At 35.6% G+C, this 25979-nt stretch overlaps 2 protein-coding genes across 3 annotated transcripts in view; one reads left to right on the top strand and one right to left on the bottom strand.

Moving 5' to 3' along the window:
• The window catches only part of LOC132701259 (glutamate receptor ionotropic, kainate 2), a 143897-nt gene extending 125116 nt beyond the window's left edge, over window positions 1–18781 (top strand). For both annotated transcript variants that reach the window (XM_060669050.1, XM_060669049.1), the window contains 6 exons: window positions 1807–1944; window positions 5225–5423; window positions 5775–6006; window positions 13025–13140; window positions 13192–13347; window positions 15563–18781. In XM_060669050.1, the coding sequence (XP_060525033.1) occupies window positions 1807–1944; window positions 5225–5423; window positions 5775–6006; window positions 13025–13140; window positions 13192–13347; window positions 15563–15646 (925 nt within the window). In that variant the 3' untranslated portion in view covers window positions 15647–18781. The remainder of the gene's footprint in view (window positions 1–1806; window positions 1945–5224; window positions 5424–5774; window positions 6007–13024; window positions 13141–13191; window positions 13348–15562) is intronic.
• On the bottom strand, window positions 6015–11362 carry LOC132701263 (cytochrome b-c1 complex subunit Rieske, mitochondrial-like). The gene is made up of 4 exons (XM_060669057.1): window positions 11257–11362; window positions 10939–11208; window positions 9363–9619; window positions 6015–6243 (listed from the first exon to the last, which is right to left on the bottom strand). The coding sequence occupies exons 2-4, from the start codon at window positions 11166–11168 to the stop codon at window positions 6083–6085; spliced, it is 648 nt and encodes a 215-aa protein (XP_060525040.1). The 5' UTR covers window positions 11169–11208; window positions 11257–11362; the 3' UTR covers window positions 6015–6082.
• Window positions 18782–25979: the final 7198 nt, after the last annotated feature.

Raw genomic sequence — 25979 nt, 5'->3', positions numbered from 1 at the left:
TGATAAAATTACTAACTAGTCCTGATCTATCTCTTCAATTAAGGACGAGGATGGTCCCATGTTATGTCTTCCTGATTCTATTTTATGGACATAAAAATAAATATTGATCTGTGAGAGCAAATACAGATAATTCACACAGAAGAGAGTTTCAGTTCTCTCCTGTATGGGACTCTTAAGTGTCATTAACGATAAATTTGTTTTAAACAATCTGCTAGCATCAATGCCTCCTTTTGAACGAAGCAATTATGAAAGTGAAGGACTTTGACTATGTGTGATCTGGGCAAGGCCTCTGGGTTCAGCTCTAAAGAAGTCTCTCTTTCTCTCAGAGTGAGGTTTCTCAAAGACGTTGAATTTGGGGCCCCTCAGAATTCAGTTTTACCATGATACAACAGCGTCTCTATGAAAAATGAAAACGAGTAAATAGAAAACACCGAGCAACTAGAAAAATCGGCAAATGTCTGGTTTGAAAAAAAGGCTTAAAACTAAACCGTGATGAAACCCAACACCTAACAATCTAATGCAATCGATGAGTAACTCATGGTAATTCAGTTATATTACTTGGTGTCGTAATTGATGACAGATTAAATTGGTCAAAACACATGAAAAAAAGCAAACTTAGTTCATGTCATTCTCTTTTTCACTCTCATTTGAACTACGGTATAATTTTGTGGGACAGATTCTCGTTGTCTTCTGTAATTTGAGAATCAGGATAATTATTTTAGTAGATTTCTTTTATAAGGAGAATTAAAGAGTACTTACTTATCTAATTTGTATTGTTCTTTCTTTTGACTAGTCCATTGTAAAACGTAGTTAATAAAATCTTGTGTCTTGTATCTTGTTAAGACAAACAAATTGCGAAATGTAAGGTAACATCGGAAACGAAATTCTGCCAATACATATGACCTTTATATCCGATCCAGTTTTCGGCGGAGCTAAGTTACTTCTTTCTGAGATTTAAAGCCGTCTGTCGATTTTCGTTACTTTCAATATAACATTTTATCATGTCTTACTTTTCAAAGTTTTCAAACATCTTTATAGCTCGACGAAACGCCACTTTTGACACTTGGGCTTGTGTATCATGGCGATTGTTTTTATCTGATCATAGCTACCTAGATAGATACCGTAAAACTGCATAAGTCAGAGTTAAGCACAAGCTACTAATTATTAATCATTAATTAAGTAGTTATTAAATATTGCAGATATCTTTTGAACTACTTAATAGTATGTCACATCGTTTGACAGGAAGTTTTATTAGAAAACTAATTTTTTTAAAAAAAAATTGGTATTCCATTTAAAAAAAATTAACTTTGTGTTTTATCTCATGAACTAAATGCTTTAAGATAAAATCAGTGAAACAGCTAGATTTGTCCTTAATAAAAATCTCTGTCTTTACAAATTATAAATTTATAGAGGGTTTTTAGCAACGCACATTTTTAAGAATCACCCTGTAGCTCACCAGCGGTTTGTCGGTCGAATCGAGCCGTAACATGCATATTAGTTTTGCGTTAACTATGCTGCAAATGCTTAAAGCCGTAGAGGCACCTCGAATTTGGACCACCCTGTACATAGCATAATTATAAAATCTTTTTTTTTTTTATTTCTGCGGCTAGCTTGTTAAAACTCACTGGAATTATATTTTTCGACGTTTTATATAAAATGTTCGACCAACTGATCTTTACGCAGAAATAACTCTGAGTTTCTCAAGAGTGGATTTTTATTTTTGAACACATACAAACCCGGAAACCTGGAAATTTACCGGTAAACTGCTTTAAAAAAGAGGCACCCATCTCCAGAGACCGTTTCCAGGTTCACCCCGTACGAGTGGCACAACCCGCACCCCTGCAACCCGAACCCCGACCACCTCGAGAACCAGTTCAGTCTGAACAACTGCATGTGGTTCGCGATCGGGTCCCTGATGCAGCAGGGCTGTGATTTCCTGCCCAAGTAAGTGCGCGGTTTGCGCTCCGCTGACGCTGTTTGGGTTGCAGGTTCAGCCCTTACGAATGGGAAAACCCGCATCCCTGCAACAGCGAACCGGACGTTCTGGAGAACCAGTTCACCCTGTTAAACTCGCTATGGTTCACCATCGGGTCCCTGATGCAGCAGGGTTCAGATATCGCGCCTAAGTAAGTCGCTGTTTTGATGTTTTGCGTGTCGAAACTAACCGGGTGAACTTGCGCTTTCCGACGGACTTCCGTTTCTAGATAATCTATTCCTAGTTCGTTGCATGCCTATAGTCTTCGTTAACCTAGCAAGTTTTATATGAAGACTGTCGCAGGAATTCCTACAATTGCTGCGTCTTCTGTCCTGTTCACCGATAGAGCTTAACCACGGATCCCTTTTCTTCTACTTCTTCTTAAAGGTTTAAGGGACAATAATAACAGGCAGTAAAATTTTAGTTGCCCGCATAGAAAAGTCAATTAGTCTCTATAAAAAGATTAGGAGTAATTCCACTGCCTTAAGTAACCAAACAGTATATGAATGGGGATCTCCTACTTTTCCGCTTTCACACAGCTCAGACGCCCTCACATTCATCGGGTACAGATGGACTGGGTAACAGCAGTGGTTGCTTCGTAATCTACACATACTCTCTACATATATTTCTTTTCTGGTGAGATTCGACCCACAAAACGAGAATGAAGCCGGAGGATCCTCGTAAAAGCTGCCGTAGAGTCTTCCATTGTAAGGGCTCATTCTTCTCCAATTTAAAGACCAGGGAATCCATAGATTGTTTTTAACAGTTCTATAAATATCAGTACAACGTGGTTTTATTTTATTTTTTAAGTGCTTTCTTAAAAATCACTTTGCACAGTGTATCCACAACCTGCGTGGTTACGACTGTCATTTTATTAATTACTCTGTTCATCTCAATAAGAAGTTTGAATTTCAAGTCAGTTTTACAAAAGGTGGCTGTCACGAACATGACCATATTCAACTGTTAAAATAGAGAAAAACAGGCTACTGTTTACAAATCTTCTGGATTCCTCCGGGTTTTCACTCTCAGTGTGGTTTGCCATTGACGTCTACTACGCATCTCTTCACCTTTTTCTTCCTAGTCGGCTACAGAATTGAGGACGTGCATGTGATTTAGCTTTATCGGTAAGCTCGATAGACGGCGAAACAAACATTAACTTCAACTTAAATTGCAAATAAAATCTTGGAGTTCCTCCAACATAACGTGTGTTGTTTTGTTTTAAAACGGCAATGTTTCTGCTCAAATCACATCTTTGACATCGATTTTCTTCTGGTTTTTGGAAGTTTTCTGTAAAGGTTTAAAATATCGGATAGTTAAATATTGTATTTTCGTGGACAAACGACAACTGTCTTCCAATAAATAGCTCGGAACTTCTTCGAAAATCTTTTTATTTAATTTATGTATTTCTCGCACTGCAAACCTGTATTAGACGTTGATTTTCTTCTTTAGCGGTCTGTCTGATATTTTAAAAATAAATAAATACGGGGCGATCAAAAATTAACGTCGAATAAATAAGTGAAGTGAAGTGGAGTAAGTCATTCTAACTTTTGTAGAAAAAGGCATTACTGAAACACAAAAAAAATTATATTTATTTATGTTACATTGATCCGAGGGTCGAGGAAAAAGTACCGCATTTTGTCGCCACTCAAAGTCTTCGAAACGTCATTGAAAGGCAAACACCGTAAAAAAATAACCGCAATAACGGCCTACGATAACTCGAAATATTTGAAAGGGTCCACAGTCCTCGAAGTTAATATTAATTTCGCTTTTGCATCGGAGCTTCAAAGGGTACCGACCGTAATTGACCGTCTAGATTTTCCGCTCCGCGGAAATACTTTCCCGTCGTTCCCTACGTTCTTTATATTTAATTAACCGAATTTCGCCGTAAGTGGGGGTGGCGGAGGACGAAGGCCCACCATTAATTTCTGGCGCTGCGGCACTGGAATAAAATTGAATCAGAGAAACTTTTAGATTGAAACTTTTTTTGCTTCCTCTTCGACCCGCCCGCCGCCGCCGCCTTTAATTGGTTAAAAGGCTTGCCAGGGGCGGGGCGCTCCGGGCAAATCTAGTACCCTTTTTTGTTTAGTTTTTAAACATATATTTTCAAATTTAATATAAATTTATTCAAAAAATAAGTTTTTACCAAAAAGCATTTTTTTTTATCAAAATTAATGTTGTCCCCTTCAAAGTGACCTCTCGCCCCCTTTTTGCCAAGGTTTTTTCCAAATCCCAGAAGCACTTCTGGTATGGCCTTGAGTTCTTCCGAGAATTTTTTATTTATTTCCTCAATTATTAAAAGCCCGCTTCCTTTGATCGGTTTTTTGCGCTTTGGGAACAGGAAAAAGTAGCAGGGGGCCATGTCTGGTAAATATGGTGGCTCGGGCATGACTGTAGTATTGTTTTTTGCCACAAAGTTAGACACGACCAATGATAGGTGAGCAGGTGCATTATCGAGATGCAAAATCCATGAGTTGTTGTCCCACAATTCCAGACGTTTTCCTCGTATTGCTTCTCGCAAACAGCGCAAAATTTCGAGGTAATACTCTTTATTGACCGTACGAGTTTGTGGTAAAAACTCTTGATATACTTCGCCACAACAATCAGGGAAAACAGTGACATTTGATCAAAATTCCATTGGGTTCTTCCATTCTACGCACATCTAACGCTCCTGTCTCACAAAAAATGGGAACGTACAAACTGGCTGAAACTGCGAACTTATGCTAAGGACATGTGTACCAACATAACAAAAAAAAATCGAATATACGTAGCTCGCCCAATAACAAAAGTCTGCTTACTTTTTGAACACACCTCGTATATTTTTCTATTGGGACTTATTGAGATATAATTAAGATGGAAAAAATTCCGTGATTACAACTAAATTATGTGAAAGTGTTAACTATGGTCAAATCTACTCTTATCTCTCTCTACAGGGTGTCGGTATATTGTGAAAAGTGGCTTTATCTAAGAAAATGTTATTTCTCACTGTGAAATAATCATCACAAAACACATCGCTTTATATTAAAAAGAAAAGCTCGTGGCATAAAATTTATATATCGAAACTCTTATTAATTCACTAATCATCAGAGACCGATTGGTTACACACATTTCAAGAAAAGTCACGATTTCAGCCAGTTTCCGACACAGCCAGCCAAATTAATTCCCTAGAGCGTTTCAGAAACCATTAGACTTTCGAGGCCCAGTCTAAATTTCTTTTTGTCTAGTTATTTCTGACATTGTTCCAATTTTTAGGGCCGTGTCGACGAGAATGGTGGCTGGAATGTGGTGGTTCTTCACTCTCATAATGATATCGTCCTACACGGCTAATCTGGCTGCTTTCCTGACGGTCGAAAGGATGGATTCGCCTATAGAGAGCGCCGAGGACTTGGCTAAGCAGACGAAAATCAAATATGGGGCCCTGAGGGGCGGCTCCACAGTTGCGTTTTTCAGGGTACGTCTATGGTATAGCCCACAATGCTCTTTCTTATATCACAAAGTGTTTGTTTATATTTTGCACCATATCTGTAGCCAAAAACTTTAAAAACTGGGTCATGTTATGTTTAAGGCAACGCAAGTTATGTTAATTTGATGAATTCTTTTCTATTTCACAATTGCCATAAGATAATAGATAAAAAAATATTTTCCATTTTTCAATAAATAAAAATAAAAGTAAATATAAACACGCTGTACACGGCGAGTCAACGATAAAGTTCCTTATCTCATGGGTTTCAAAAGTTACGAGAAAATGGTAAATACAAAAATTATTACACGGGGACCCGTCCTGATACATTTGCTTGAGCAGGACTCGAATTTCTCCACCTACCAGCGCATGTGGGCGTTCATGGAGTCCCAACGGCCCTCCGTGTTCACCTCGAGCAACCACGAAGGCGTGGAACAGGTGGTGAAGGGCAAGGGCGGTTACGCGTTCCTCATGGAGTCCACTTCTATCGAGTACGTCATCGAGAGGAACTGTGAACTGACGCAAGTCGGCGGCATGCTCGACTCCAAGGGCTACGGTATCGCCATGCCACCGAGTAAGCCTCTCCCTGACCCCACCATCAAAACACCGAATAGGAAAACAGTACCTTTAATTCTTTTTAAAATAAATAGTCAACCAACAGTGAGAGTGTCGCCTACGATATCGTAATGCGGTACTTCCATGTTTGTGGGGGCTGGGCCTTTCCTGACGCGTCCAGAACCGTCGAAGTGAGACCCGTGGCATGGGCAATAGTAGCCCCCGAAGTCGCCCTCATGGGCGATGGGAACGCACCCTGGCGGAAAATTAAATCGTTAATATTTTGATTCAGTTTCTAGGGGAATTATATTTTTCCGAATATCCAGGGTGTTTTCTAATTGAATGTTAATAACTAAGAGAGCGATTTTTGGGTCTATTGTAAAAAGAACACGCCCTAACTATTGAGTTGAGTAAAGTTTTCAAATATGAAATATAGTTTTAATTATCTGTAATACCACTTTAAATATTTTGATGAAATTTGGCAAAAATAAAAAAATTAAAATTATTCTTACAACTTCAATCATTTTCAAAGAAATTTAAGTTCTTAATTTTCTTCAATCCGATCGGAAAAAATATTTAAAACTCAAATTATGGACCATAAAATTGTCTACAAAAACGGTCCTTTTGCAAAAAGTAAATCAGCGCCTCAACTCTGATGAGGTGTCCGAAATTTCTTTCTTCCCTTTGGGAGACGGAGGGTGCAGAAGTTAGTTGAATCTACTACTCAAACAGTTTTCGATTCACTCACTTGTTTCGATTTCCAGACTTGCGTATTCATTTTCGTTACTAAACTTACCAAAACTATTTTTTCGATAAAGCTTAGGTTTTTCGAGAAAAATCCAAAAAAACGAAAACTCTGACAATAAACTTTCTTGGCACTTAATTTCTGCTGGTGCTGCATTTTTATTAATTGCTAACCAGAGGTTTAACTAATTTTTTCTTTTTTGTTTTCTTTTTTTCACTCATTTCGCAGTTAACCACGCAAAATGATTATTTGTTATTATGCCGTTGCAACTAAATGTATAGGGTGGGCCGTTCATCTTCTTCTCTTATCTCAGAAACTATAGGAAATAGGACAAAAGTCAAATACATTATTAATTATTATTACAAACCTTCAATTTATTTTAATGTTGTATATACAGGGTGTTGTATGTTGTTTATACAGGTGTCACTTTTCGTGGGCGAGTATCAACATTCTTATTTTAAATGGAACGCCTGGTATATTACTTAATTTTTGAATTCTATGTAAAATTCTATACATATTTTGTGTGTAACGTCCTATACCTAAAACTAACCGTTTCTGACATTTTAAATTTTTTATACGAAAAATGACATTTGCAGGACTTAAAATATCTGCCAATTTCTTCATTCGGAAGCATTTATTGTTTCATTTGAGTAAGTTTTGTTGTAGGCAAAGGATTTGAATAACAGATAAATAATATGCTGCTTGCGTATTATGTTTACCACAGAGGAAAAGATTGATATATTAGAAAGTTACATATCGTACAATAAAAAACGAACCCTGGAAGATCTTCGACAGAAAAATAGACGTCGTCATAGTTTCAATAATGATGAGCGATTTAATATTTTCTTGCATCTTGCAGAGACCCCTGAAGATTTAACCAGAATCTGTTAGAACTGCCAAAACCCTTTATACTACTTGTATTGCTCAAAAGGCCGGACATATTGAACAACTGTTATATAATTATTATCCTTTGTAAGCTGTTAATTTTTTATTGATCGTTCATTAACAAAAAAATTCACAAACGTTATCGCTTAAGTTGAGTTGAGATTCGCTAAAAATGAAACACCCAGTATATATTAAAAAAAATAAGGTTTGTAATACAACATTTAACTTTTGCATTTAAATTTTGGCTCCATCCATTATAGATTCTGAGATAAGGTAGTCTCCCCAGACAGACGGCCCACCTTATACGTATTTACGTATTGCAATATCAATTGCGCGGAAAATACGAAACAAAACGCACACGGAAAACGTTTTCCGACCTGAATACGGGATAATAGTGTCCCCGGCAAATATGCAAATATGGCGCCGCCGCCCGTTAAAGTAAGAGGTTTCTCCTCGAAAAGTACTTCTATGCTCGCGCGTGCATGCGAAAGCTTTTTGTAGGGACCGAAAATTTTAATAATTTTAAATCAATTTTCCGACGTCGGGCAATAAAGGAGAGGCGCCCGCGGAAACTCGGAAAAACGGAACACTTTTCCGCGCTCTGTGAAATCAAAATGTATCCGGTTCGCGTTTTCATTAGTTTGACTCTACGCCACGAATCTTGCATAAAAATTCATTCGGCTTAGTTTCCTCTTTTCCGCTATTCCTACTTCCATAACTTCAGTAGATGGAGTGCCTTACTTCTGCACCCTCCGCCAGCCCAGAGATGACCTTGACATACACAATTTCTCTTCTAACGAAAATAAAACGAGTCGTTCGTACTCAAAATGAGCTGTTTTCACAAAAATATCAAGATGCAAAAATACTCAAAATAATATGCTCAAAACGCTACACACGCAGCTGTCATCAGAAGAAATTTTTTCTCAATTCAAACTCATATAAGATTGAATCCAGTTCACTTAAAAGAACTGAAAAAAATTTAAAATAAAAAAATAAACATCTGCTCAGAATCGAAAGCGCTCTTTTTGACCTTCGCGATTTCTAATTTATCAAAAAGTTGAAGTAGCTTTTTTACTCTTTAGTCCTAATTTCGTCATCTCGCGAGAAACAGTTTCTACATCAGATCCAGGATCTAAATTCCAGTAGTAGACTCTCTCTTTTACTTCCCCCAGGTTTTCGTTACTATAACAGATGGCGACACAAGCACAATTACCGATTTCTAACTAAATAAAGTTTTAACCTAAGTTTGTTTATAAAACTCAGGTCCAGTGCTGCTATCTGTAACTTATATGAGGTATCTTTAGTTGGAATTCCTAATCTCCAGATCTCTCACTGTAGGCAGAGGATGTGAAAGTGAGTATATCTACTACTACTACTACTACTCAATCAATTTGTTTTTAGAAATTCTGCCCCCACACTTACACTCTCATCCCTCATCTCATTTCCAGTGGTACGGTTCTCTCATACCTTTATCTTCCTTCAGCTCACCGTTACTAAAGCGCATGAAGAACTCTTTGATAAGTGACAGGTGGCGGTACAAACGATATTACCGACTTCTAACTAACCAGAGTATTAACCTAAGACCACCCACAAATGGCAGCACAGGTCAAAGAATTCATATCCCCAACTCAAAGCACAGGTCTTGTGTTGCTATCATTTGAATATCATCTGCCCCCCGCAACTCAATATGAGAACTGGGTTTTTTGGGATGCAATGCAAAGGAAAGGTAGAGGTCTAAGTGTTACCCAAGTGGGTGCATATTCCCAAAACGACGAGCCACTTGGGATCCTTGACACGTTTTTCGTCGGTCTGGGGATCCCTTAGGGCCGACAGGGGGACCGCCCTCGCTTGCCTGATGACGCGCTCCGGCCTGTGCCAGACAAAGAGCGGCTTGCCTCTCCACTTGAAAGTGGCGTTTTTGTCTTCGGGTATGTCCGAGAGTTTGATTTCGATCTGGGCCTCGGCAAGCACGTTAGCTGCCGGCATGAAGACCATCGCGTCCCTGAAAAACAAATTGGAAAAACTGCAAACTTTTTTTGATTCACTAAATATGGACTACCGTGGGAATTTTTCTAAATTGACGAAAAAATATCTTTATTCCGATCACTTTTATTGACTATCTCGTTTATTTTTTAAGACAGACAGTTGCGGTTTACGCGGCACTTTGCTACTTTTTTGTGAAACTAAAAATGCCGTCAACAAACTTATCATCGCCCTCTTGGTGTTTTGTAGAACTATCGATTTGGGGACCATCCTAGTAGTTGTCTTACAAGATTTTTTCATTAAAATCCAGTGGCATTTGAATAAATTCTCTAATCGTTTATTAGTTATAAAGCATATATATTTTTAAATGGAACGCCCTGTATATTATTTTTTACATTTATTGGAAATCATTTAAGCTTTTCAGAAACATATATGCGTATAAAGGTGATTTTGAAATTATGCTCAAAATTCAATTATTTTAATGTGTTTTATATGTTATGAAATGCTATTTGCCATGATTTTCAACTTATTATAGTCCATCCTTGCATTAATTAATACTAAAGAACATTAGTCTCCTTCATAGAGCGTTTTATATACTTTACTTTGCATATATCCTCATGAAAAGAACTCCAAAACTGAAAGATCCGGATATCGTAGAGGCCATCTTACAGGTCTGTTGGTACTTACCTACTTTTGAGGGAAGTGGTCATGTAAAAATGGTCTTAAAAGTCAAGAGTTATGACTTGAGGCGTCATCTGGAATGAATTCCTTCTTCATAATATAATAATAGTAATATAATTCCGTAGCTTCTTGGGCATTTTCATTGCATTGTATGAAACATACCAATATATCATATTTTTCAGAATTTTTATACACTCCCGTTATCATAGGAAATTAATTCAAAAGACCAAATGGATAGGTAAAAAATATAATTAAAAACTGACAGACTCGTAAATTTTTAACGCATTTGCTTATTTTGTTTTGAGTCATAGGTAACTATCTACTGAACATTACTATTTTTAAAAATTATATTCTCATCCTGTTTCTTGGAAATTAAGTAATTAAGTAACGAGCCCTTTGCTGCTTCTAAGTTGATTTAGTTGATTTACTGTGGTCTAGTGTTAAAAATAAATTAAAAAATGAGCTTAATTTTTAAAAAACTTTATACTAACACATATTTTTCGAAAAGCTTAAATGGTTTCCAACTAACGTAAAAACTAATATATAATGTGTTTTCGCCTGGTCCATATTTAAAGAACTTACTCTACATTAATGTGTTTCATTAATTTAAGAAGAATCAAGAATGACGTCAAAAATTAAAATAAAACAACCCGGTACCTTATAAGTTCACCTTTGATGGCGTAGAGGCTGACCGTAGTCAGCGTAGCTGAGATAGCGTAGCTGAGCAGCTTCCTGGAGTCCTCGGTAGTCGACGACTTGACCGTCGGATCTTTAGCGCTGTTCCTCCGGTATTCGGAAAAATCCGGACACTTTATATCTGTGTGGGCCTGTCGTTGGAATACGCTTACGGTCCGGTAGAAGTTACGGCTTCCCAGCCGAAGTAACATGGCGTTTGGGACTGACAGGCGCGTCTAGCTGACGTGTGATCTGAAATAGACAGTGATGCCCCAAACCGACAACACAAATTTTACCGACAGGAAGAACTGTTTCAAGACACTAGGCGATTTGGTGTTGTTTAGTTAATCGTCAGTTTTTTGGATTTGTACGATTTTTTGATTTTTTTTTGAACAGTCCAAAAAACCAAATATCTTACACCCTTACAAAACAAAGGAGCAACAAAGGAATGTCAAAATTACTGGAATATAAGTGCAACTATTGGAGGACTTTACGAAAAGAAGACTAGGGAACTAAAAGAACACATTTAATTTTCATTGACTTTTAGTTCCCCTCAAATATCTCTTCAGAGTTCTGGAAACTTATGCACAGCTTTAGAGACATGAATAAGAATGGGTAGAAGATTATCTGGGGTCGCTAAACCAATAAAAAGTCAGAAACAAAGCTGCTGTCTATCGCCAACTTTGTTTAACATGTTTGTATATCTAAACGAAATTGCAAATGGCTGGCAGAATATGACATAAAATATATAATAGAAAAATTAACGAAATTTGCTTGAAAAGAAAAAAGAAAGAATACCAGAAATTAATACGTTCTGGCAAGACAAATTGTAATTTTAATTATATGTAATTATTATTACGTTATGTAATATATGTAATTAAATAACATAACAATTATATAAGTTAAACTTGACCTGAAAGCTTTATTCCACATGTAAATTGTTTATATTGGCGTGTTTAAAATTTCAAATAACATTGTTGTAAGAAACGGGTCTGCAGTATATTCTCAATTATTTACAAACTCATATGAGAATAAAAGTAAATACAAAAAACTTTATGGTTGCTATATAAGAAAGAAAGAAAAAAAAATAAAAGAACTGAGAAAATAACTGCGTTTTTGCAAACAAAGCGTAAGTTTAAATTTAAAAACCCACAAGTTTCATATGAGTTAAGCAATAAAAAAAGTAATTGTTTGGATTCCCGTATTTAAAATTTTAAATAAAATTATTTTAAAAGACGGGTCTTCAGTATGCTGTCAATATTTCACAAAGCTACCAACTGAACAGATTAGGCATAGATTATAAAAAAACACTTTAAAATCTAATTCAACAGCCAGTATTAGTTTTCAAGTGGTATTGAGAAAAAAAAAAGAAAGAAGTAAAATAGAAAGATTAGAAAGAAATTAATAATACGTTCTTGCAAATAAAACGTACTTTTCATTATATGTAATTATATTCAGTTATAAAATATATGAAACAATATAACATTTATATGCGTTAAGTATGATGAAAGAAGTAAATAAAAATACTTAATGTTTGTTATTGTAGCGTATCTAAAACATAACATTGTTTTATGAAGACTATATTCCTAATTTGTATTTGCGTATTCCTGATTTGTGTTTATATTTTGAGGTTATGTTCGTCTGAACCCCCTTTATGTATCTATCTCAAGCGATTAGGTATAACATGATTATTCAATGTTGTTCAATGGTCACCAAAGCTACAATTTCAATGAACTCCTAATTGATTTATAAAGTCTTATTTGCACTATTCTCTATAGTCCAAACCAACAAGAATTCGGAGATCTTTTTCCTTACTGTAAAACTAGATTGACCTCATATGATGACCTCATTTAAATATTAAGAGAGATTGAAGTTTTCGCAGCATAAACAGTGCGGATGACAATGTGATTTACAGAGGGAGTCAATATGAACAGATCAAGATGAAATAGATAATAATATATGTAAATTCCCAAAAACCTTATAGTACGCCTCCTTAGACTACTAACAAAAATGTTTAATTACATCAATTAATTGATTATTGATGGTAACGCTCGCCCTAACTTCACAGATTCGCCGTTCAGGACGGCGATCAGCGGGGCGATCCTCAAACTCCAAGAGGAAGGCAAACTGCACATCCTCAAAACGCGCTGGTGGAAGGAGAAGCGGGGGGGAGGAGCTTGTCGGGTATTTGGGTACGCGCGTGCGCGGTTGCGCCACTGAGCCGTTAAATTTTAGGACGACACGACTAAAACGAGCAGTACGGCCAATGAGCTTGGCCTAGCGAACGTGGGGGGCGTGTTCGTCGTGCTGATGGGAGGGATGGGCGTGGCCTGCGTCATAGCCGTCTGCGAGTTTGTGTGGAAGTCGCGCAAGGTCGCCGTCGAAGAAAGGGTGAGCGGTATACTGCACGCCACGTAACTACCGTAAGGGCGCATATAGTATGCTATGAGTACTGTATACTATAGTGTAGTATACTGTAAAAAGACTGATTCACGTCACGTGTCCTATTAGGTGTTTCAAATTCAACTGCGAAAACTCTTAAGGGCTGATTCCTTGCTTAAAATAAATGCTAATTTGTTATACAGGGTGTTTAAAAAAACAAGCGGCAATACCTAATAAAAATATGATTTTGTTTATTTGTTTGAAAATTGCGTCAACTAAGATTCTTCTTCTTTTTGAAGAAAAAAACAACCGTTTTGACAATTTCAATAAATTTTACATACAAGTGAACAGAATAAAATAATAATAATACGAAAAGCATACCAAAAGTTTTTAACATTTTGCTGTGTTTATTATCTCTAGTTGAGCTGAGTTAAAATTTATTTTGTCTATAATTTCTTAAAAAAAGAAGCAACAGTTAAACCTTTTTTGTTATTTGTTATACAAAATTACCGTGTATATTGCTAAACCCGTCGGTATTTCAGAGAATAAAGTTTCAAATATTTACGTAAAAAAGATTTCTGAATAATACGTTCCAAGAAAAAAATAATTTTCTTCATTATTCCGATAAAAACTTAGCTTCAAATAAATTTTTATTACTACAACACAGGTGCCAGTAGAAAGTTAAAACTGCGGACAAGGCTTAGGGAGGAATCTAACAGATTCTCTTAATATCCCAAGAGCAAATTAAATTCTCTTTCGATGATGTACCATGTCTCTATACCTAGTCGTTGTGGGATTGGCCAGCAAGATCGCCCGATATAACGCCATTAGATCTATGAAGTTGCTTTAAAATCGCGCAAATATTTGTAATAGATCCATCTATGTAGTAGATAATATACAGGGTGTTATGTTATAAGAAATGCACCTTTCACATTTTTTGTATCTCGTAGACAAATCATAAGTTTTGACCATAAGCTAATAATTAAAGTTAAATATTAGCGGATTCGAAAATGCATTAGTAAACAGTCAAAGCAAAATCTCAATGTGGATGCTACTTTTTCGAAAAATTTCCGGAACATTCCAATTTACTGTTAGCCTTAAACGTCTAAGTAAGCTTCAACCTTGAAACACCCTATATATCAAAAATGACCCAGGTTTTGCTCAAAATAACGAAAGGGTTTTTCCAATATCGTCTGCTGCGAGTTGAATTCGCAACGCTGCAAGTGCGTAAACATTTGAAAAAGAAATTCTAATGGGACGCGCGACATAAATCACCCTTTATAGACGGGGTTTTGAAATTAGCGCACCATTTGTTTTACGGCATATTCTAAAAACTTCAGGATGTATAAATTCTAATTTTCAAACCACTCTGAACGTATTGTACGCCGTTATGAAGCGGGAAATCAGGGTTTCCGATGTGAAATACTTTGTAAAAAAATTGCACAGACCGCTGTAATACTATTTACAAATGTTCCCGGATGACTGATATGTCATCATCATCTTCTTCCTCTTGGTGCTCTTCCTCAGCCCTTTCTTGCTTGTTGTAATATGCTTCCTCTGTCAAGTCTGCTGTTTTAGGCAAATCCGGATCTATCACCATAAAATCTTGCAACTCGTCAGTTGTAAACGTAATTGTTGTTTGAAACTGCTTTATCCACTTATCTTCCAAGTCCTGTTCGCATTCTGTCTTGGTAATAAGTCCTACATGACGATGGGAGTGTTGAATTGTGAGTGTTAAACAGAGTGGATTAATACATAGCTTTGTATGGAGACAGCAACAGCTGATGAGTTTATTTTTCGTAGTCTTAAGACACTTTCATGTTTTTTGAGCAGAATTTTTAACCAGCGCAGTGGCGACGTAATTAACCAAAATATGATTTGTTCATCCTTTAAAAAAATGAAATATTAAGTTTGCTTCAGTTTCAGTTGAGTTAAACTCCAATAGTTATTATTCGTTATTCGTCGTTTGCAAATAGTCTAAAATTGTTATCATAAGTTTGACTTTTTTTTAAATTGAAGAGAGAGAATTTGCTCCGTATCGAACCTGGATTTTAAAAATAATTTTTGTTTTGGGAAAGAGCAGTGGCGCCCCATGTTTTTCATGAAAAAATTACAAATACGGTTCGGACGTCGCTGATTACGTAAAAGTCCGGTGCGTTAATTTCGGAAAGTCCTGTAGCGGTCCGCCATTTTTGATTTCACGACGCGCTGATTTTGTTCGCAGTGGCTGTTCGGTCAAAGTCTGCCGGAGAAGGTGAAGCCTCTCGAAGATTTCGAACCTACCACTTCGAAGTTTCCGCCCAACTGAGAGACGCTGGTGTAAAATCTCCGTGTGTGTGTGTGTGTGTCCCATGAGAATGTGTAATTAATTTTGACTAGTGGCTATTCTGAAGAGACGAAGAGATTAGCTAGTTGACAGAAGTCAGAAAAGTCCGATGTCGATCAGTAGCGGAGCTACGAGGGGTCAAAATTTATTTATGTTTTGTTTTTACAATTGGCGTTTTTAATACTCCCTAAATTGCTTATCCCCTTTGCGCCCCCCAAACGTTTAAAGCATCTTTTGTTTTTCTAGCAAATGCTCAGTCCTTTGTTATTTTTTATAACGATCCTATTAGCACAAGAAAAGTCAACGAAAAAATGCCCATCTGGCGACCTCTATTCATATAATTGCGCAACTGAATAGTGTTAGGACCAAATGAACTTTTAATTGTTTTTTTTTACTTTCCATGCAAACTAATGGAATCAGCGTCGATTTTTTGTCTGTTCTCTGTCCTCCGTTTTCTGTTCTCTGTAGACGTTTCATATAAACGCGAATAACTTTCGAACAGCTCAAGCTAGTACGCTCAAATTTGGCTCCTTTTAAATAGCCCGCGGCCCACATAAGTCCAAAAGAAACAGTCGCAATCGGACATTGGCGTCCATCTCTTTTTCTAAATTTTCGTTTTTTTTTCGAACAAGCGTCAGAAATTTATAGCTATCGAGTTCAAAATTGACGTAGATATAGGGTTTAGTTCCCTAACGGAACTTGTTTAAACTGCGGGGTTGGGGGGGCTGGGTAGTCGGAAAGTATTTAAAAAAAAATAAAAATCGCCTTCGCAACTGTCCGCGAAACAGATCATATCTCAAAAACTATGACAAATATCGGATTTTTTTTGAACGAAAAGACGGTTTTATATCTCCAGAGTTTGCTTCAAAAAAAGTATTTATTGGTCAGAGTATATCATGAGTATCTCGAAACACCCAGTACATTAATCAATTTCCGCCATGTCATGGTGACTTTATTCAGGTCCAAATACTAATTCTACTAAATTCTTCATCCAAATACTTGCTTGGATATGTTAATTATAAAAGGTTTGAAAATGACTGTTTTGTTTTCGACCAAAACATAGTCTTGATTATATTTTTTACTACGACACTGGAAAGATACAATTTTGGATGTAATAATAATAATAAAAGACTTTATTGATCCAACATAAATACAAAATAAAAGAAAAGAATAACAATAAATTGTGTGAAATTTGTATATTTATATAAAGTAAACAACTCTTATAGAGGTTGAGGTTTTACCTAACTTTTTTTAATCTTAATAAGGACCGGCTTAGGAATTAGTGAAGTTTGTTTTGTATATTTGTGTCTAATATTATTATTATATTATTTTATAAGAAAACTTCTAACTTAATAAATATAAGTTTTAAGTTGATGTAAGCTCTTCGTCGATATGTAAACCCACATTTTCAATATAATTGAAATTTAATAAAATCATTATCAAAGTTAGTTTTCTCTATTAGTATTCTCTATTTGCCTGGCTATCAAAAATAATTTCGATGGATTTGCTGTTATTAAGGTTTAAACAAGGTTTAAACAAGTTTTTTTTCGAAAATTCTGCTATTTTACACTAGCTGAGATTCTTCCTGCTTATGCAAAATATTCATAAGAACATGACAAAAAAGCAGATGGAAAATTTGAAGTATAAATATAAAATAATTTCAAGTATTGAGGAGTCACTTAGCAAAAGAACATTTATATTATCAAAAGAATTTGTGTAATCGGTATATGGAATATAGTAAGTCCTAGTACAAAACCCTGTGGAACTCTCTTTTCAAATGCAAGGATTCAGAAGTTTGGTGTCCATAGTATACAGGTAGAGGTCCGTAGCTTGGTTAGGAAAGCCAATATAGTTAAAAATACTGAGGTTAGTAAATAAAGGTTTAAAAAGTTCAAAAGCCTTTGTGTAGTCAATATGAGGCGTCATATTAAAAAATGAAACATATTCTACTTGTGCAGTTGTTAAATACTTGTTAAATACCATTCTATTAACCATAAAAATGGTTAATAGAAAATCCAATGGAGTCAAATCTGTGTAATCAATATTCAACAAGGGAATGTTTTAACTTCAGAAATTCTCATTATTTTTAAACTTGTTATCTGATGTTAGTTTCGTAATTGAACCCTTGGAGGAATGACAAGAAACCGCTGAAAATATGTGTAGGAACAACACAAACTGTTGACCTAAAATAACCTACTATAAAATTTTCCAGAAGTCTCTCCTTTCGAGCAGCGTTTTTATACAAACAACTTTGTTTCCGATAAAATGAACTTTTATGTTGTGATTTGCCAAGTAAATTGGAGTACGGGTGATCTGATATGATGATAATGATTAAAAAGTTTATTCGGTCCAGGCTATACGAAAGGTAGGGGGCAGAGGCAGTGAATAATAGAACGTCTAGCCATAGATGAGGCGCTGAAAAAAAAATCTTTTCTCTGTTGATTATATAGATCATTTTATGAAAAAAGTTCTCATAAATGCAGGTCTATTTCCAGGATACGGGACAAAATTCAGAGGGTCTAAATCCGGAGATCGTGCAGGCCATAAGTGAGGTCCACCTCGGCAAATTTATTTGAAAAGGAAAACATCTTTTTTCATAAAAGGATCTGCGTTACAAGCACTTTTTTTATTTTTCATTTTAGATGTGCGTTTTTGGTAAAATGTATTTTTATACGTCGCCGGTCACGCCACTGGTTTTTCCGGACGCGAGTAACCCGAGAAACTCGCCAAGTCCGCTACTGACTTTTTTGCGGGTCTGATTACGCCGTTTTAAGCGAAACGTGGTGAATTAAGTTATGGTTTCCACCAATAAAGTAGACTTCGCTGGTTTCTTATGTTACTGGGAGAATTTTTAATTATTAATAAACCGTATTTAATAAAACTTATTATGACGTAGCGATGTAAATATGTTCCTTTCAAAACCCGAAACGACCACGAATTCGTGTGTACCGGCTCAAATTCTGTAAATTTTTGTACAAAGAGGCCTCTCTGTCTCTCCTGTATATTCAACTACCACGTAAATTTTATATAATTATATTATGTACAAAAATAAAAGCGGCACAAGTCCGATAAATTCGATAGTTGTGTGTAATAACTTCCGTGGAGACGATTAAAATATTTACTGACATTTACTCGGTGTTGTTAATTCGAACTGCGTCCCGGTGATGGCGCTGCGAACATCGAATACCCGTGGACGAGGCCTGCTTGGATTCTGCGCGCTCGAACGCTTTCGGTCTGTGTCGTAAAACAGTGTAAAGACCGACCCATTCCTTATCTTATATTTGACAAAAATTGTGTCTGAAAACTCCCACTATTCGGCAACTACAAACGATATTATCAAAAGCTAAATAAAAATAACAATTTACGTGTCAGAGTGTATTCAGAAAATGAAATATTGGATTTATATATATTAAAGGAAACAGATATTTGTCATTGAATATTTAATTATAAGGGAGCACAATAGGACTAATTTAAACTTTTTATAAAACTTCTGGATTCCTCCTGCGTCGGTTTATGTTGACTTAAACTTGCTCACTATTGGTTTTGATCACTTGTCCAAAAGTCTCTCAACATCTTCGATCCGTCAAAGACAAAATTCCATTTGAGACGCGGCAAAGAATATAGTGGAGACTGGACGAAAAGTATCAACTAGGCTCAAAAAACATGACAGAGCCTTCACATTGAAAAATCCGAGAGTTTATAGAAATCTATAAGCAATCAAACACTCTTAACCGCCACTCAAATCTTTGCCTTTCACGAATACGGGAATCAGTCATCGCAGACGATGTTCATGCCCCTCCCTTAGCTCCGTCCTCCCTCAGACCGTATATAAGCAGGTCAGGGCCAGTTTCAGTTCAGCTCTGAAGATGCCAACAGGAAGTTTGATTTATTAATAAATGACGTAGGACGAATCAAGAAGATTTGTGATTCAGGTTGGCATAGTTTTAAGTATTTAAGTAATAAAAAGGGGAAAACTAAGCAGGTACGCAAAAAAAACCTCCTTTAGCCCAAGTAATTCATTTCTTGCTTGGACTTAAATTATCCTATTGCGATTGTGTTTATTGCATTAAAAATATCTCTACTGATTAAATCAATACACATTTTACCGATGGTGCTACCGATCTTTACGTGTCACCAGCATAGGAATCAGTTATCCGAGGCGGTGTTTATGACCCTCATTTAGCTCCGCCCCCCTCAAATAATATATAAGCAGCTACAGAGTAAAATGCGAGCCAGTTTCAGTCAAGCTCTTAAGAAGCCAACAGAATGATTGACGAAACGTCAGCAAGTTCGAGTCAACAAAAACAGACGCAGGAGGAATCCAGAGGTTTTATAAAAAGTATTACAGTAGCCTGTCGAAGTTTTTTTGAAAAAATGACAAATTTATGTAATAAGAGGATGACATTATACCGGGTGTTTCAAATTAAATGTATCACGATTTGTATTGTGTCCCGTAAAATTCCAAAGCAGCAGCAACGGCAGGTGCATTAAGGGATATAGTGCGGAGAAATAAACATCTAGGAATAGAAACGAAAACAAGAATCTATAAAATATGTATAAGACCAAGAACAAGCGCTAATAGCTGAAATGAAAACATTCAGATACATAATAGACTAGACGAGACCATGTAAGAAACGAAGATATCCGGCAACAATGTAATATTCAAGATATAGTAAGATGGGGATGAGAGAGAAGAAGAAATTGGAATCAACACGTAACGGGAATGGAAGAGCACAGATTAGAAAGATCACAAGAGATGGAAAACTCGAGGGAAAAAGACCAATAGGAAGACCACAAAAAAGATGGCAAGATAGCTGGTCATCAGAATCGCAAATAAGATTAAATATAACCCAATAAACACAAGGCATTGGACTTAACGTAGGAATAAGAAAAACAGAAGAAATTAAACCTTTTATTGCATTGACTTTTACTTTTCCGTAACAGAAATGCATATATCAATGTCGATTTGCGGCTAAACGATCATCATTTGTGATTCCGCTTAAGGCAATCTGTTCTGTTGTAGAATATCACTCACAATAAATAAAATACAGCGAAAATAAAAAAATGTTCTAGGTAAAGCGCCCTCTAGTGATAGATTTCTGGAACACCAAATCTGGGCCGTGTGTAAAATACCAGCTTATTCCGTTAGCAAGTCAGCCAAGTTTCCGAATTCAATTTCCGAATACCCTGTATATATATATATATATATATATATATATATATATATATATATATATATATATATATATATATATATATATATATATATATATATATATATATATATATATATATATATATATATATATATATATATATATATATGTATGTATATATATATATATATATATATATATATATATATATGTATGTATATATATATATATATATATATATATATATATATATATATATATATATATATATATATATATGTATATATATATATATATATATCCTCACGTATTGATTCACGGATGGAAAAATGTGATGACACTATATTCCGGGATATCATCCGTTCGCTCGTTGAACTCCGACTGGAATCCTGCATCCGACTGGAATCCTGCAAATCTTGCATCCGACTGGAATCCTGCAGACGTTTCGCCAAAATCTCACTTGGCATCTTCAATGCTCGCGTTCCGAAAACACTTCGAACACTTCGGAACGCGAGCATTGAAGATGCCAAGTGAGATTTTGGCGAAACGTCTGCAGGATTCCAGTCGGATGCAAGATTTGCAGGATTCCAGTCGGATGCAGGATTCCAGTCGGAGTTCAACGAGCGAACGGATGATATCCCGGAATATAGTGTCATCATATATATATATATATATATATATATATATATATATATATATATATATATATATATATATATATATATATATATATATATATATATATATATATATATATATATATATATATATATATGATATATATCCTACAATATTGTAAACTGGGGACAAGCGAGTGATGCGGAGAAGGTGTTTGTTCAGCAAAAAGGAGGGTTGATTTTCAGACTGCCCCCGAGGCTATCTTGCAAAGATATATTTATAAAGTATAAAATACTAACAGTGCCTTGCATATATTGATTTAAATTATTCATCATCGTTCATAAAAATAAACGCTCTCACAAGAAACACACGGATGTCCACGGTTATAACAACCGAAACAGAGAACACCTTCTAAAGCGAAGACTGAACCACATGTTCTACAAAAAGTCGCTAAATTACGCAGGACCTTATTACTATAATTTGATTCCTACAAACATAAAAGCATTTGAATTTGAAACATATATTACAGGAGTGCCCTAATGAGTTTAGTGATATTTTCTTTACATTTTGTCAATATGTTTGTACTATTTTTATATCCGTTTGTAACTGTTCTACACTGTACTGTTAAATGTGTGTTATCGTATTGTTTATATACATAATTTCATGTATCTTTATATGTACTCGTTTCCTGACGAAACATCCACTGTGTACGTACTGGGCTTTGTGAATAAAACTATCTATCTATCTATAGTCAAGAGTTAAATTTAGGAAATAATGCTGTGAAGAGGTCGAAAACCAGATTGAGTGTCTGGGAGGATTTTGTTGTCGCATAGGAACTGACGAAGTTGTTTACCTGCAATTTTTTCAATAATCTTTGAGATTGGTGGCAGCAAACTGATTGGTCTAAAATCGTTAATGGACACTCTTTCTTGGGAACGGGTATAACTTCAGCCTGCTTCCGTGAGCCCGGAAAAACCCCGGCCAGCAGACACTTGCTAACAAGGAAAGTGATTCGAGATCGTTAGTTTTAATACTAATTGAAGTATTATTAACGTCCTCAGGGTGAACTTTAGCAAAACGGAATTAATTAGAACCAAATTCTTTATCAATATAATTTGCCGACACAACCCCAGGATCAATACCACCAACAGCTCCAAAAGAAGTAAAAGCACCATTAAAACTATTAGGTTGGCCAAAACTGTTTTCAAACATTAAGATAGGATTACTGTGTGCTCGAAGTCTCCTCAAAGTACGGCAAAAATTTTGAGGATCAGCCTTAAATGTACTTGCCGAATATGCCCCTTTCTCGGCTCTCACGCAGGAATTCACAAAACTTCGTAAAGGGTTTTCGGTAAGCCAAGGGGCTGGGGGTCTCTTAATTCTAACTGTTTTTAATGGAGCATGAATATCAAATCAATAATTCATATTATTCGTAAGAAAGTCAACTTGTACGTTTATATCATCAAAAGAGTATAAAAGATCTAAGTTCATTGGTTGCAGCTTGAGATTGCAAGAAAAAAAACATGTATGTTAGACAGAGAGAGATGTATTATTGGATATGTCATATAGACAACGGAATGTTGTTCATTTAACTTTTACAATTGATCATTAAATAGTTCATTTAAAGGGAAAGACTGTAATTGGAAGAAAAACCATGCGAGGATAGAGCTCTTTGTCGATTGTCCCCAAAAAAACTTGAAATCGGTTTCCACTGTGTGGATTTAGTGTTGTTAGTGTTTAATGAATGTTTACCACGACAGTTCGAGACCGGATGGTCCGTGGCGGAAGCGGGGGAGGCCGTTTTTTGCTACCTTTCAAAGTACCTTTTTTTTGAGAACCTATTAAGAATATGTTAGCAAACCTGGAGGATGGTCTAGACAGTTCTCTTATGAAAACATCGTATAGGCTTTTTGAATAATGTTCACAATTGTTGTAACCTGACCGAATGACCTTATGTAGTGGCCATTGGAAGTAAAAAAGAAGAGGAACCTTAAATGTTGTTGGTCAATTCGTCTTGGCAAGATATTAATATAAAAACTGTAAAAAAAAACACTAAAGTTCATGAGAACGGTAAGTAAAATTTCTGTGGAAAACTTAAATTATAAATGTCACTTTACTTACCGACTAGTCCACTAGATTTTAATTGTACCTTATAGAACGCAGTATTTAAATTGTCTGATATATTGCATAACATTTTTCTGTGTATTAGTTTTTGGGCACATTTTTGCAAAGCAACACGAATACATTTACTGACATGACTGTCAGAGTTGACAAACGTCAAATTTCAAAGCGTGGAAAATATTTTCGAAAACATCCGATTGCTCCCAAATCCGTGCCTTTAAATGCCGGAAATGTCCGAAGGGGTCGAGGTAATTAGGTATTTTACAGACGGGAGTAGAAAAACAATATTAAAGATTACAGGGTTTTATTTTATATCGTCGCCCGAGATGCATAATTTTTATTCTGTACAGTGTGAGTCAAAGATTGAGCCAATAAAATGGTAAACGCGAAAGTTTCACAGATTGTTCGAACGCACCATTTAAAATCAAGAGTACCGAACTAAACATACATTTTTATAATTGAACACCAAATTTTGAATTCCTTTTTGAAATTCTTCGATTTTTTCATTGGCAATATTGCTTACCTTAATCTAATACTTCTTCAAATACTTTAATTTTTTTTTTACATGTACAGTGAAAACCCTAACCTAAAACCCTTAGATAACTGCCCTTCACATCACCATATTCCAAATCTACGGAATGTTGAATTGGCATTTCTTCCAACAACAAGTGCATTACAGCCGATGGACCGGAGCGTAATAAAAAGTCTTAAGAGTCGATACAGGAAAAACATTTTAATGGAAATGATCGAGTCCTAACAAAAATTTTCGAATAATATGCTAGATGCAGTCAACTTTATTAGTAAAGCTTGGAAAGAGGTGACAGCAGAAACAATTGAACACTCTTATTACCGAGACCGAATGCAAACAGGACTGGGAAGATGATCAACCAAGCGAGTGGATAAAGCAGTTTCAAACAACAATTACATTTACGAGTGAGGAGTTGCAAGATTTTATGGAAATACAACAGCAGACTTGACAGAGGAAGCCATATTACAACAAGCAAAAAAGGGCGAGGAAGAGCCCCAAGAGGAAGAAGAAGATGAAGGAGTTGTATAAAAAGTAATTAAATATCACAGAAAACATATGCCTATTGTTATTTTTCAAGTGCCTATAACTCTTCATAAAGAAAAAAAAGCAGTGCCTTCAATTTCGCCAGATAGAGTTTCGACTGTATTAGTTTTCACACCAGGCTCAATATCGTTCACATTTCATATTCAAAAATTTTTAAAATTTGTTACTATTTCTTGAGTGTTATTGCAGTGTTGAATAATTTGTCGCTTGATGCAAAGCAAGTTGTGAAAAATGAGTATGAAACTTTAATCTGTTATCTTTAATACACTTCGAACTCACCTTATAGACACTAGTGATCAGGACCTAATAAGAAGGAAAACGTATTGTCTTTATCAAAGCGAAGTTGTTCCTACCTTGCATATATTGAAAAAGGCGCTAGAAGAAGATGAAAATAACATAAATAAAAGCCATGCCACCTTCCACAGAGTTGTTTATAAATAGACAATTGGAGATTTAACTACTTTCAAGAAATTAAACGATATAGATTAGACATCAGATCCATAATTTACCTTGTTAAAACATGGTTCGTTACACAATACTGTATCCAAATGATGGGTTGAATCCACTCAAGACTGCCAGACGAAAACACCTACAAATAAAGGAAAACGCATCCTCATAATGCACGCCGGATCAGAAGACTGCTTGCTGTTATCTGCAAAGAATATTAAGGATTCCAGCTTGGATTATCTGGACGATACATGTCTCGAACTGTTTGAAAATTTGTTTCAAATCAATCTTTTATCCCCAGTAACAATATTTGTTAGAAAATGATATTTATTTTGAATTCGGTTACAAAAAAACGCAACTTTTGGACCTCCTAAATTCATACGCAATTAAAATACTATATGCGATAATTGGGTTGAACAGGCTGGGCAGACTGTTTTACGTCTTTCTCCATATCATTGCATGTTTAACCGCATAGAGCACGGAACCAAGTAAAATCAAATAACATACCATCATATTTAGTATTAGCATTAAAAATTAAAACATTAGCATTAAAAATTAAAACATTTCAAAAAACTAATACTTTTATTTATGTTTCATTTTTAATAAAAAAGTTTAAGAATTTTTATTTAAGAAAATGCATGTTTTATTTATAATGCTTTCTCGAGCCGCCCTGTATACGTTAACATATCTTTAAATTGTGCACCATAACAATCTCTACAACCTTTGTATTTACTATTTTCTCATAATTTTCGAAACGAACGATGTAATGAAGGTTGTTCTACGGTTGACTCACCATCCACACGTCACCTTAACCGCCATTGATAAGTTTGTGTAATAATAATAAAAATGGCGGCCCACGTCTATAATCCACAGATAAACAACTTGGTCGGTTTGGTCTGAC

Source organism: Cylas formicarius, unplaced genomic scaffold (genome assembly GCF_029955315.1).
Source record: "Cylas formicarius isolate icCylForm1 unplaced genomic scaffold, icCylForm1.1 PGA_scaffold_4__25_contigs__length_36172078, whole genome shotgun sequence".
Classification (NCBI taxonomy): Eukaryota; Metazoa; Arthropoda; class Insecta; order Coleoptera; family Brentidae; genus Cylas; species Cylas formicarius.
This window is presented reverse-complemented; position numbering and strand designations above follow the sequence as displayed.

Excerpts from the sequence above, each read along its gene's own strand:
- LOC132701263 (XM_060669057.1), bottom strand. The coding sequence starts at position 11,168 with ATGTTACTTCGGCTGGGAAGCCGTAACTTCTACCGGACCGTAAGCGTA. Across the intron at positions 9,620-10,938 it reads ATCAAAGGTGAACTTATAAG|GGACGCGATGGTCTTCATGC; the intron begins GTACCGGGTTGT and ends TTTGTTTTTCAG. Across the intron at positions 6,244-9,362 it reads GGGAATATGCACCCACTTGG|GGTGCGTTCCCATCGCCCAT; the intron begins GTAACACTTAGA and ends ATTTTCCGCCAG.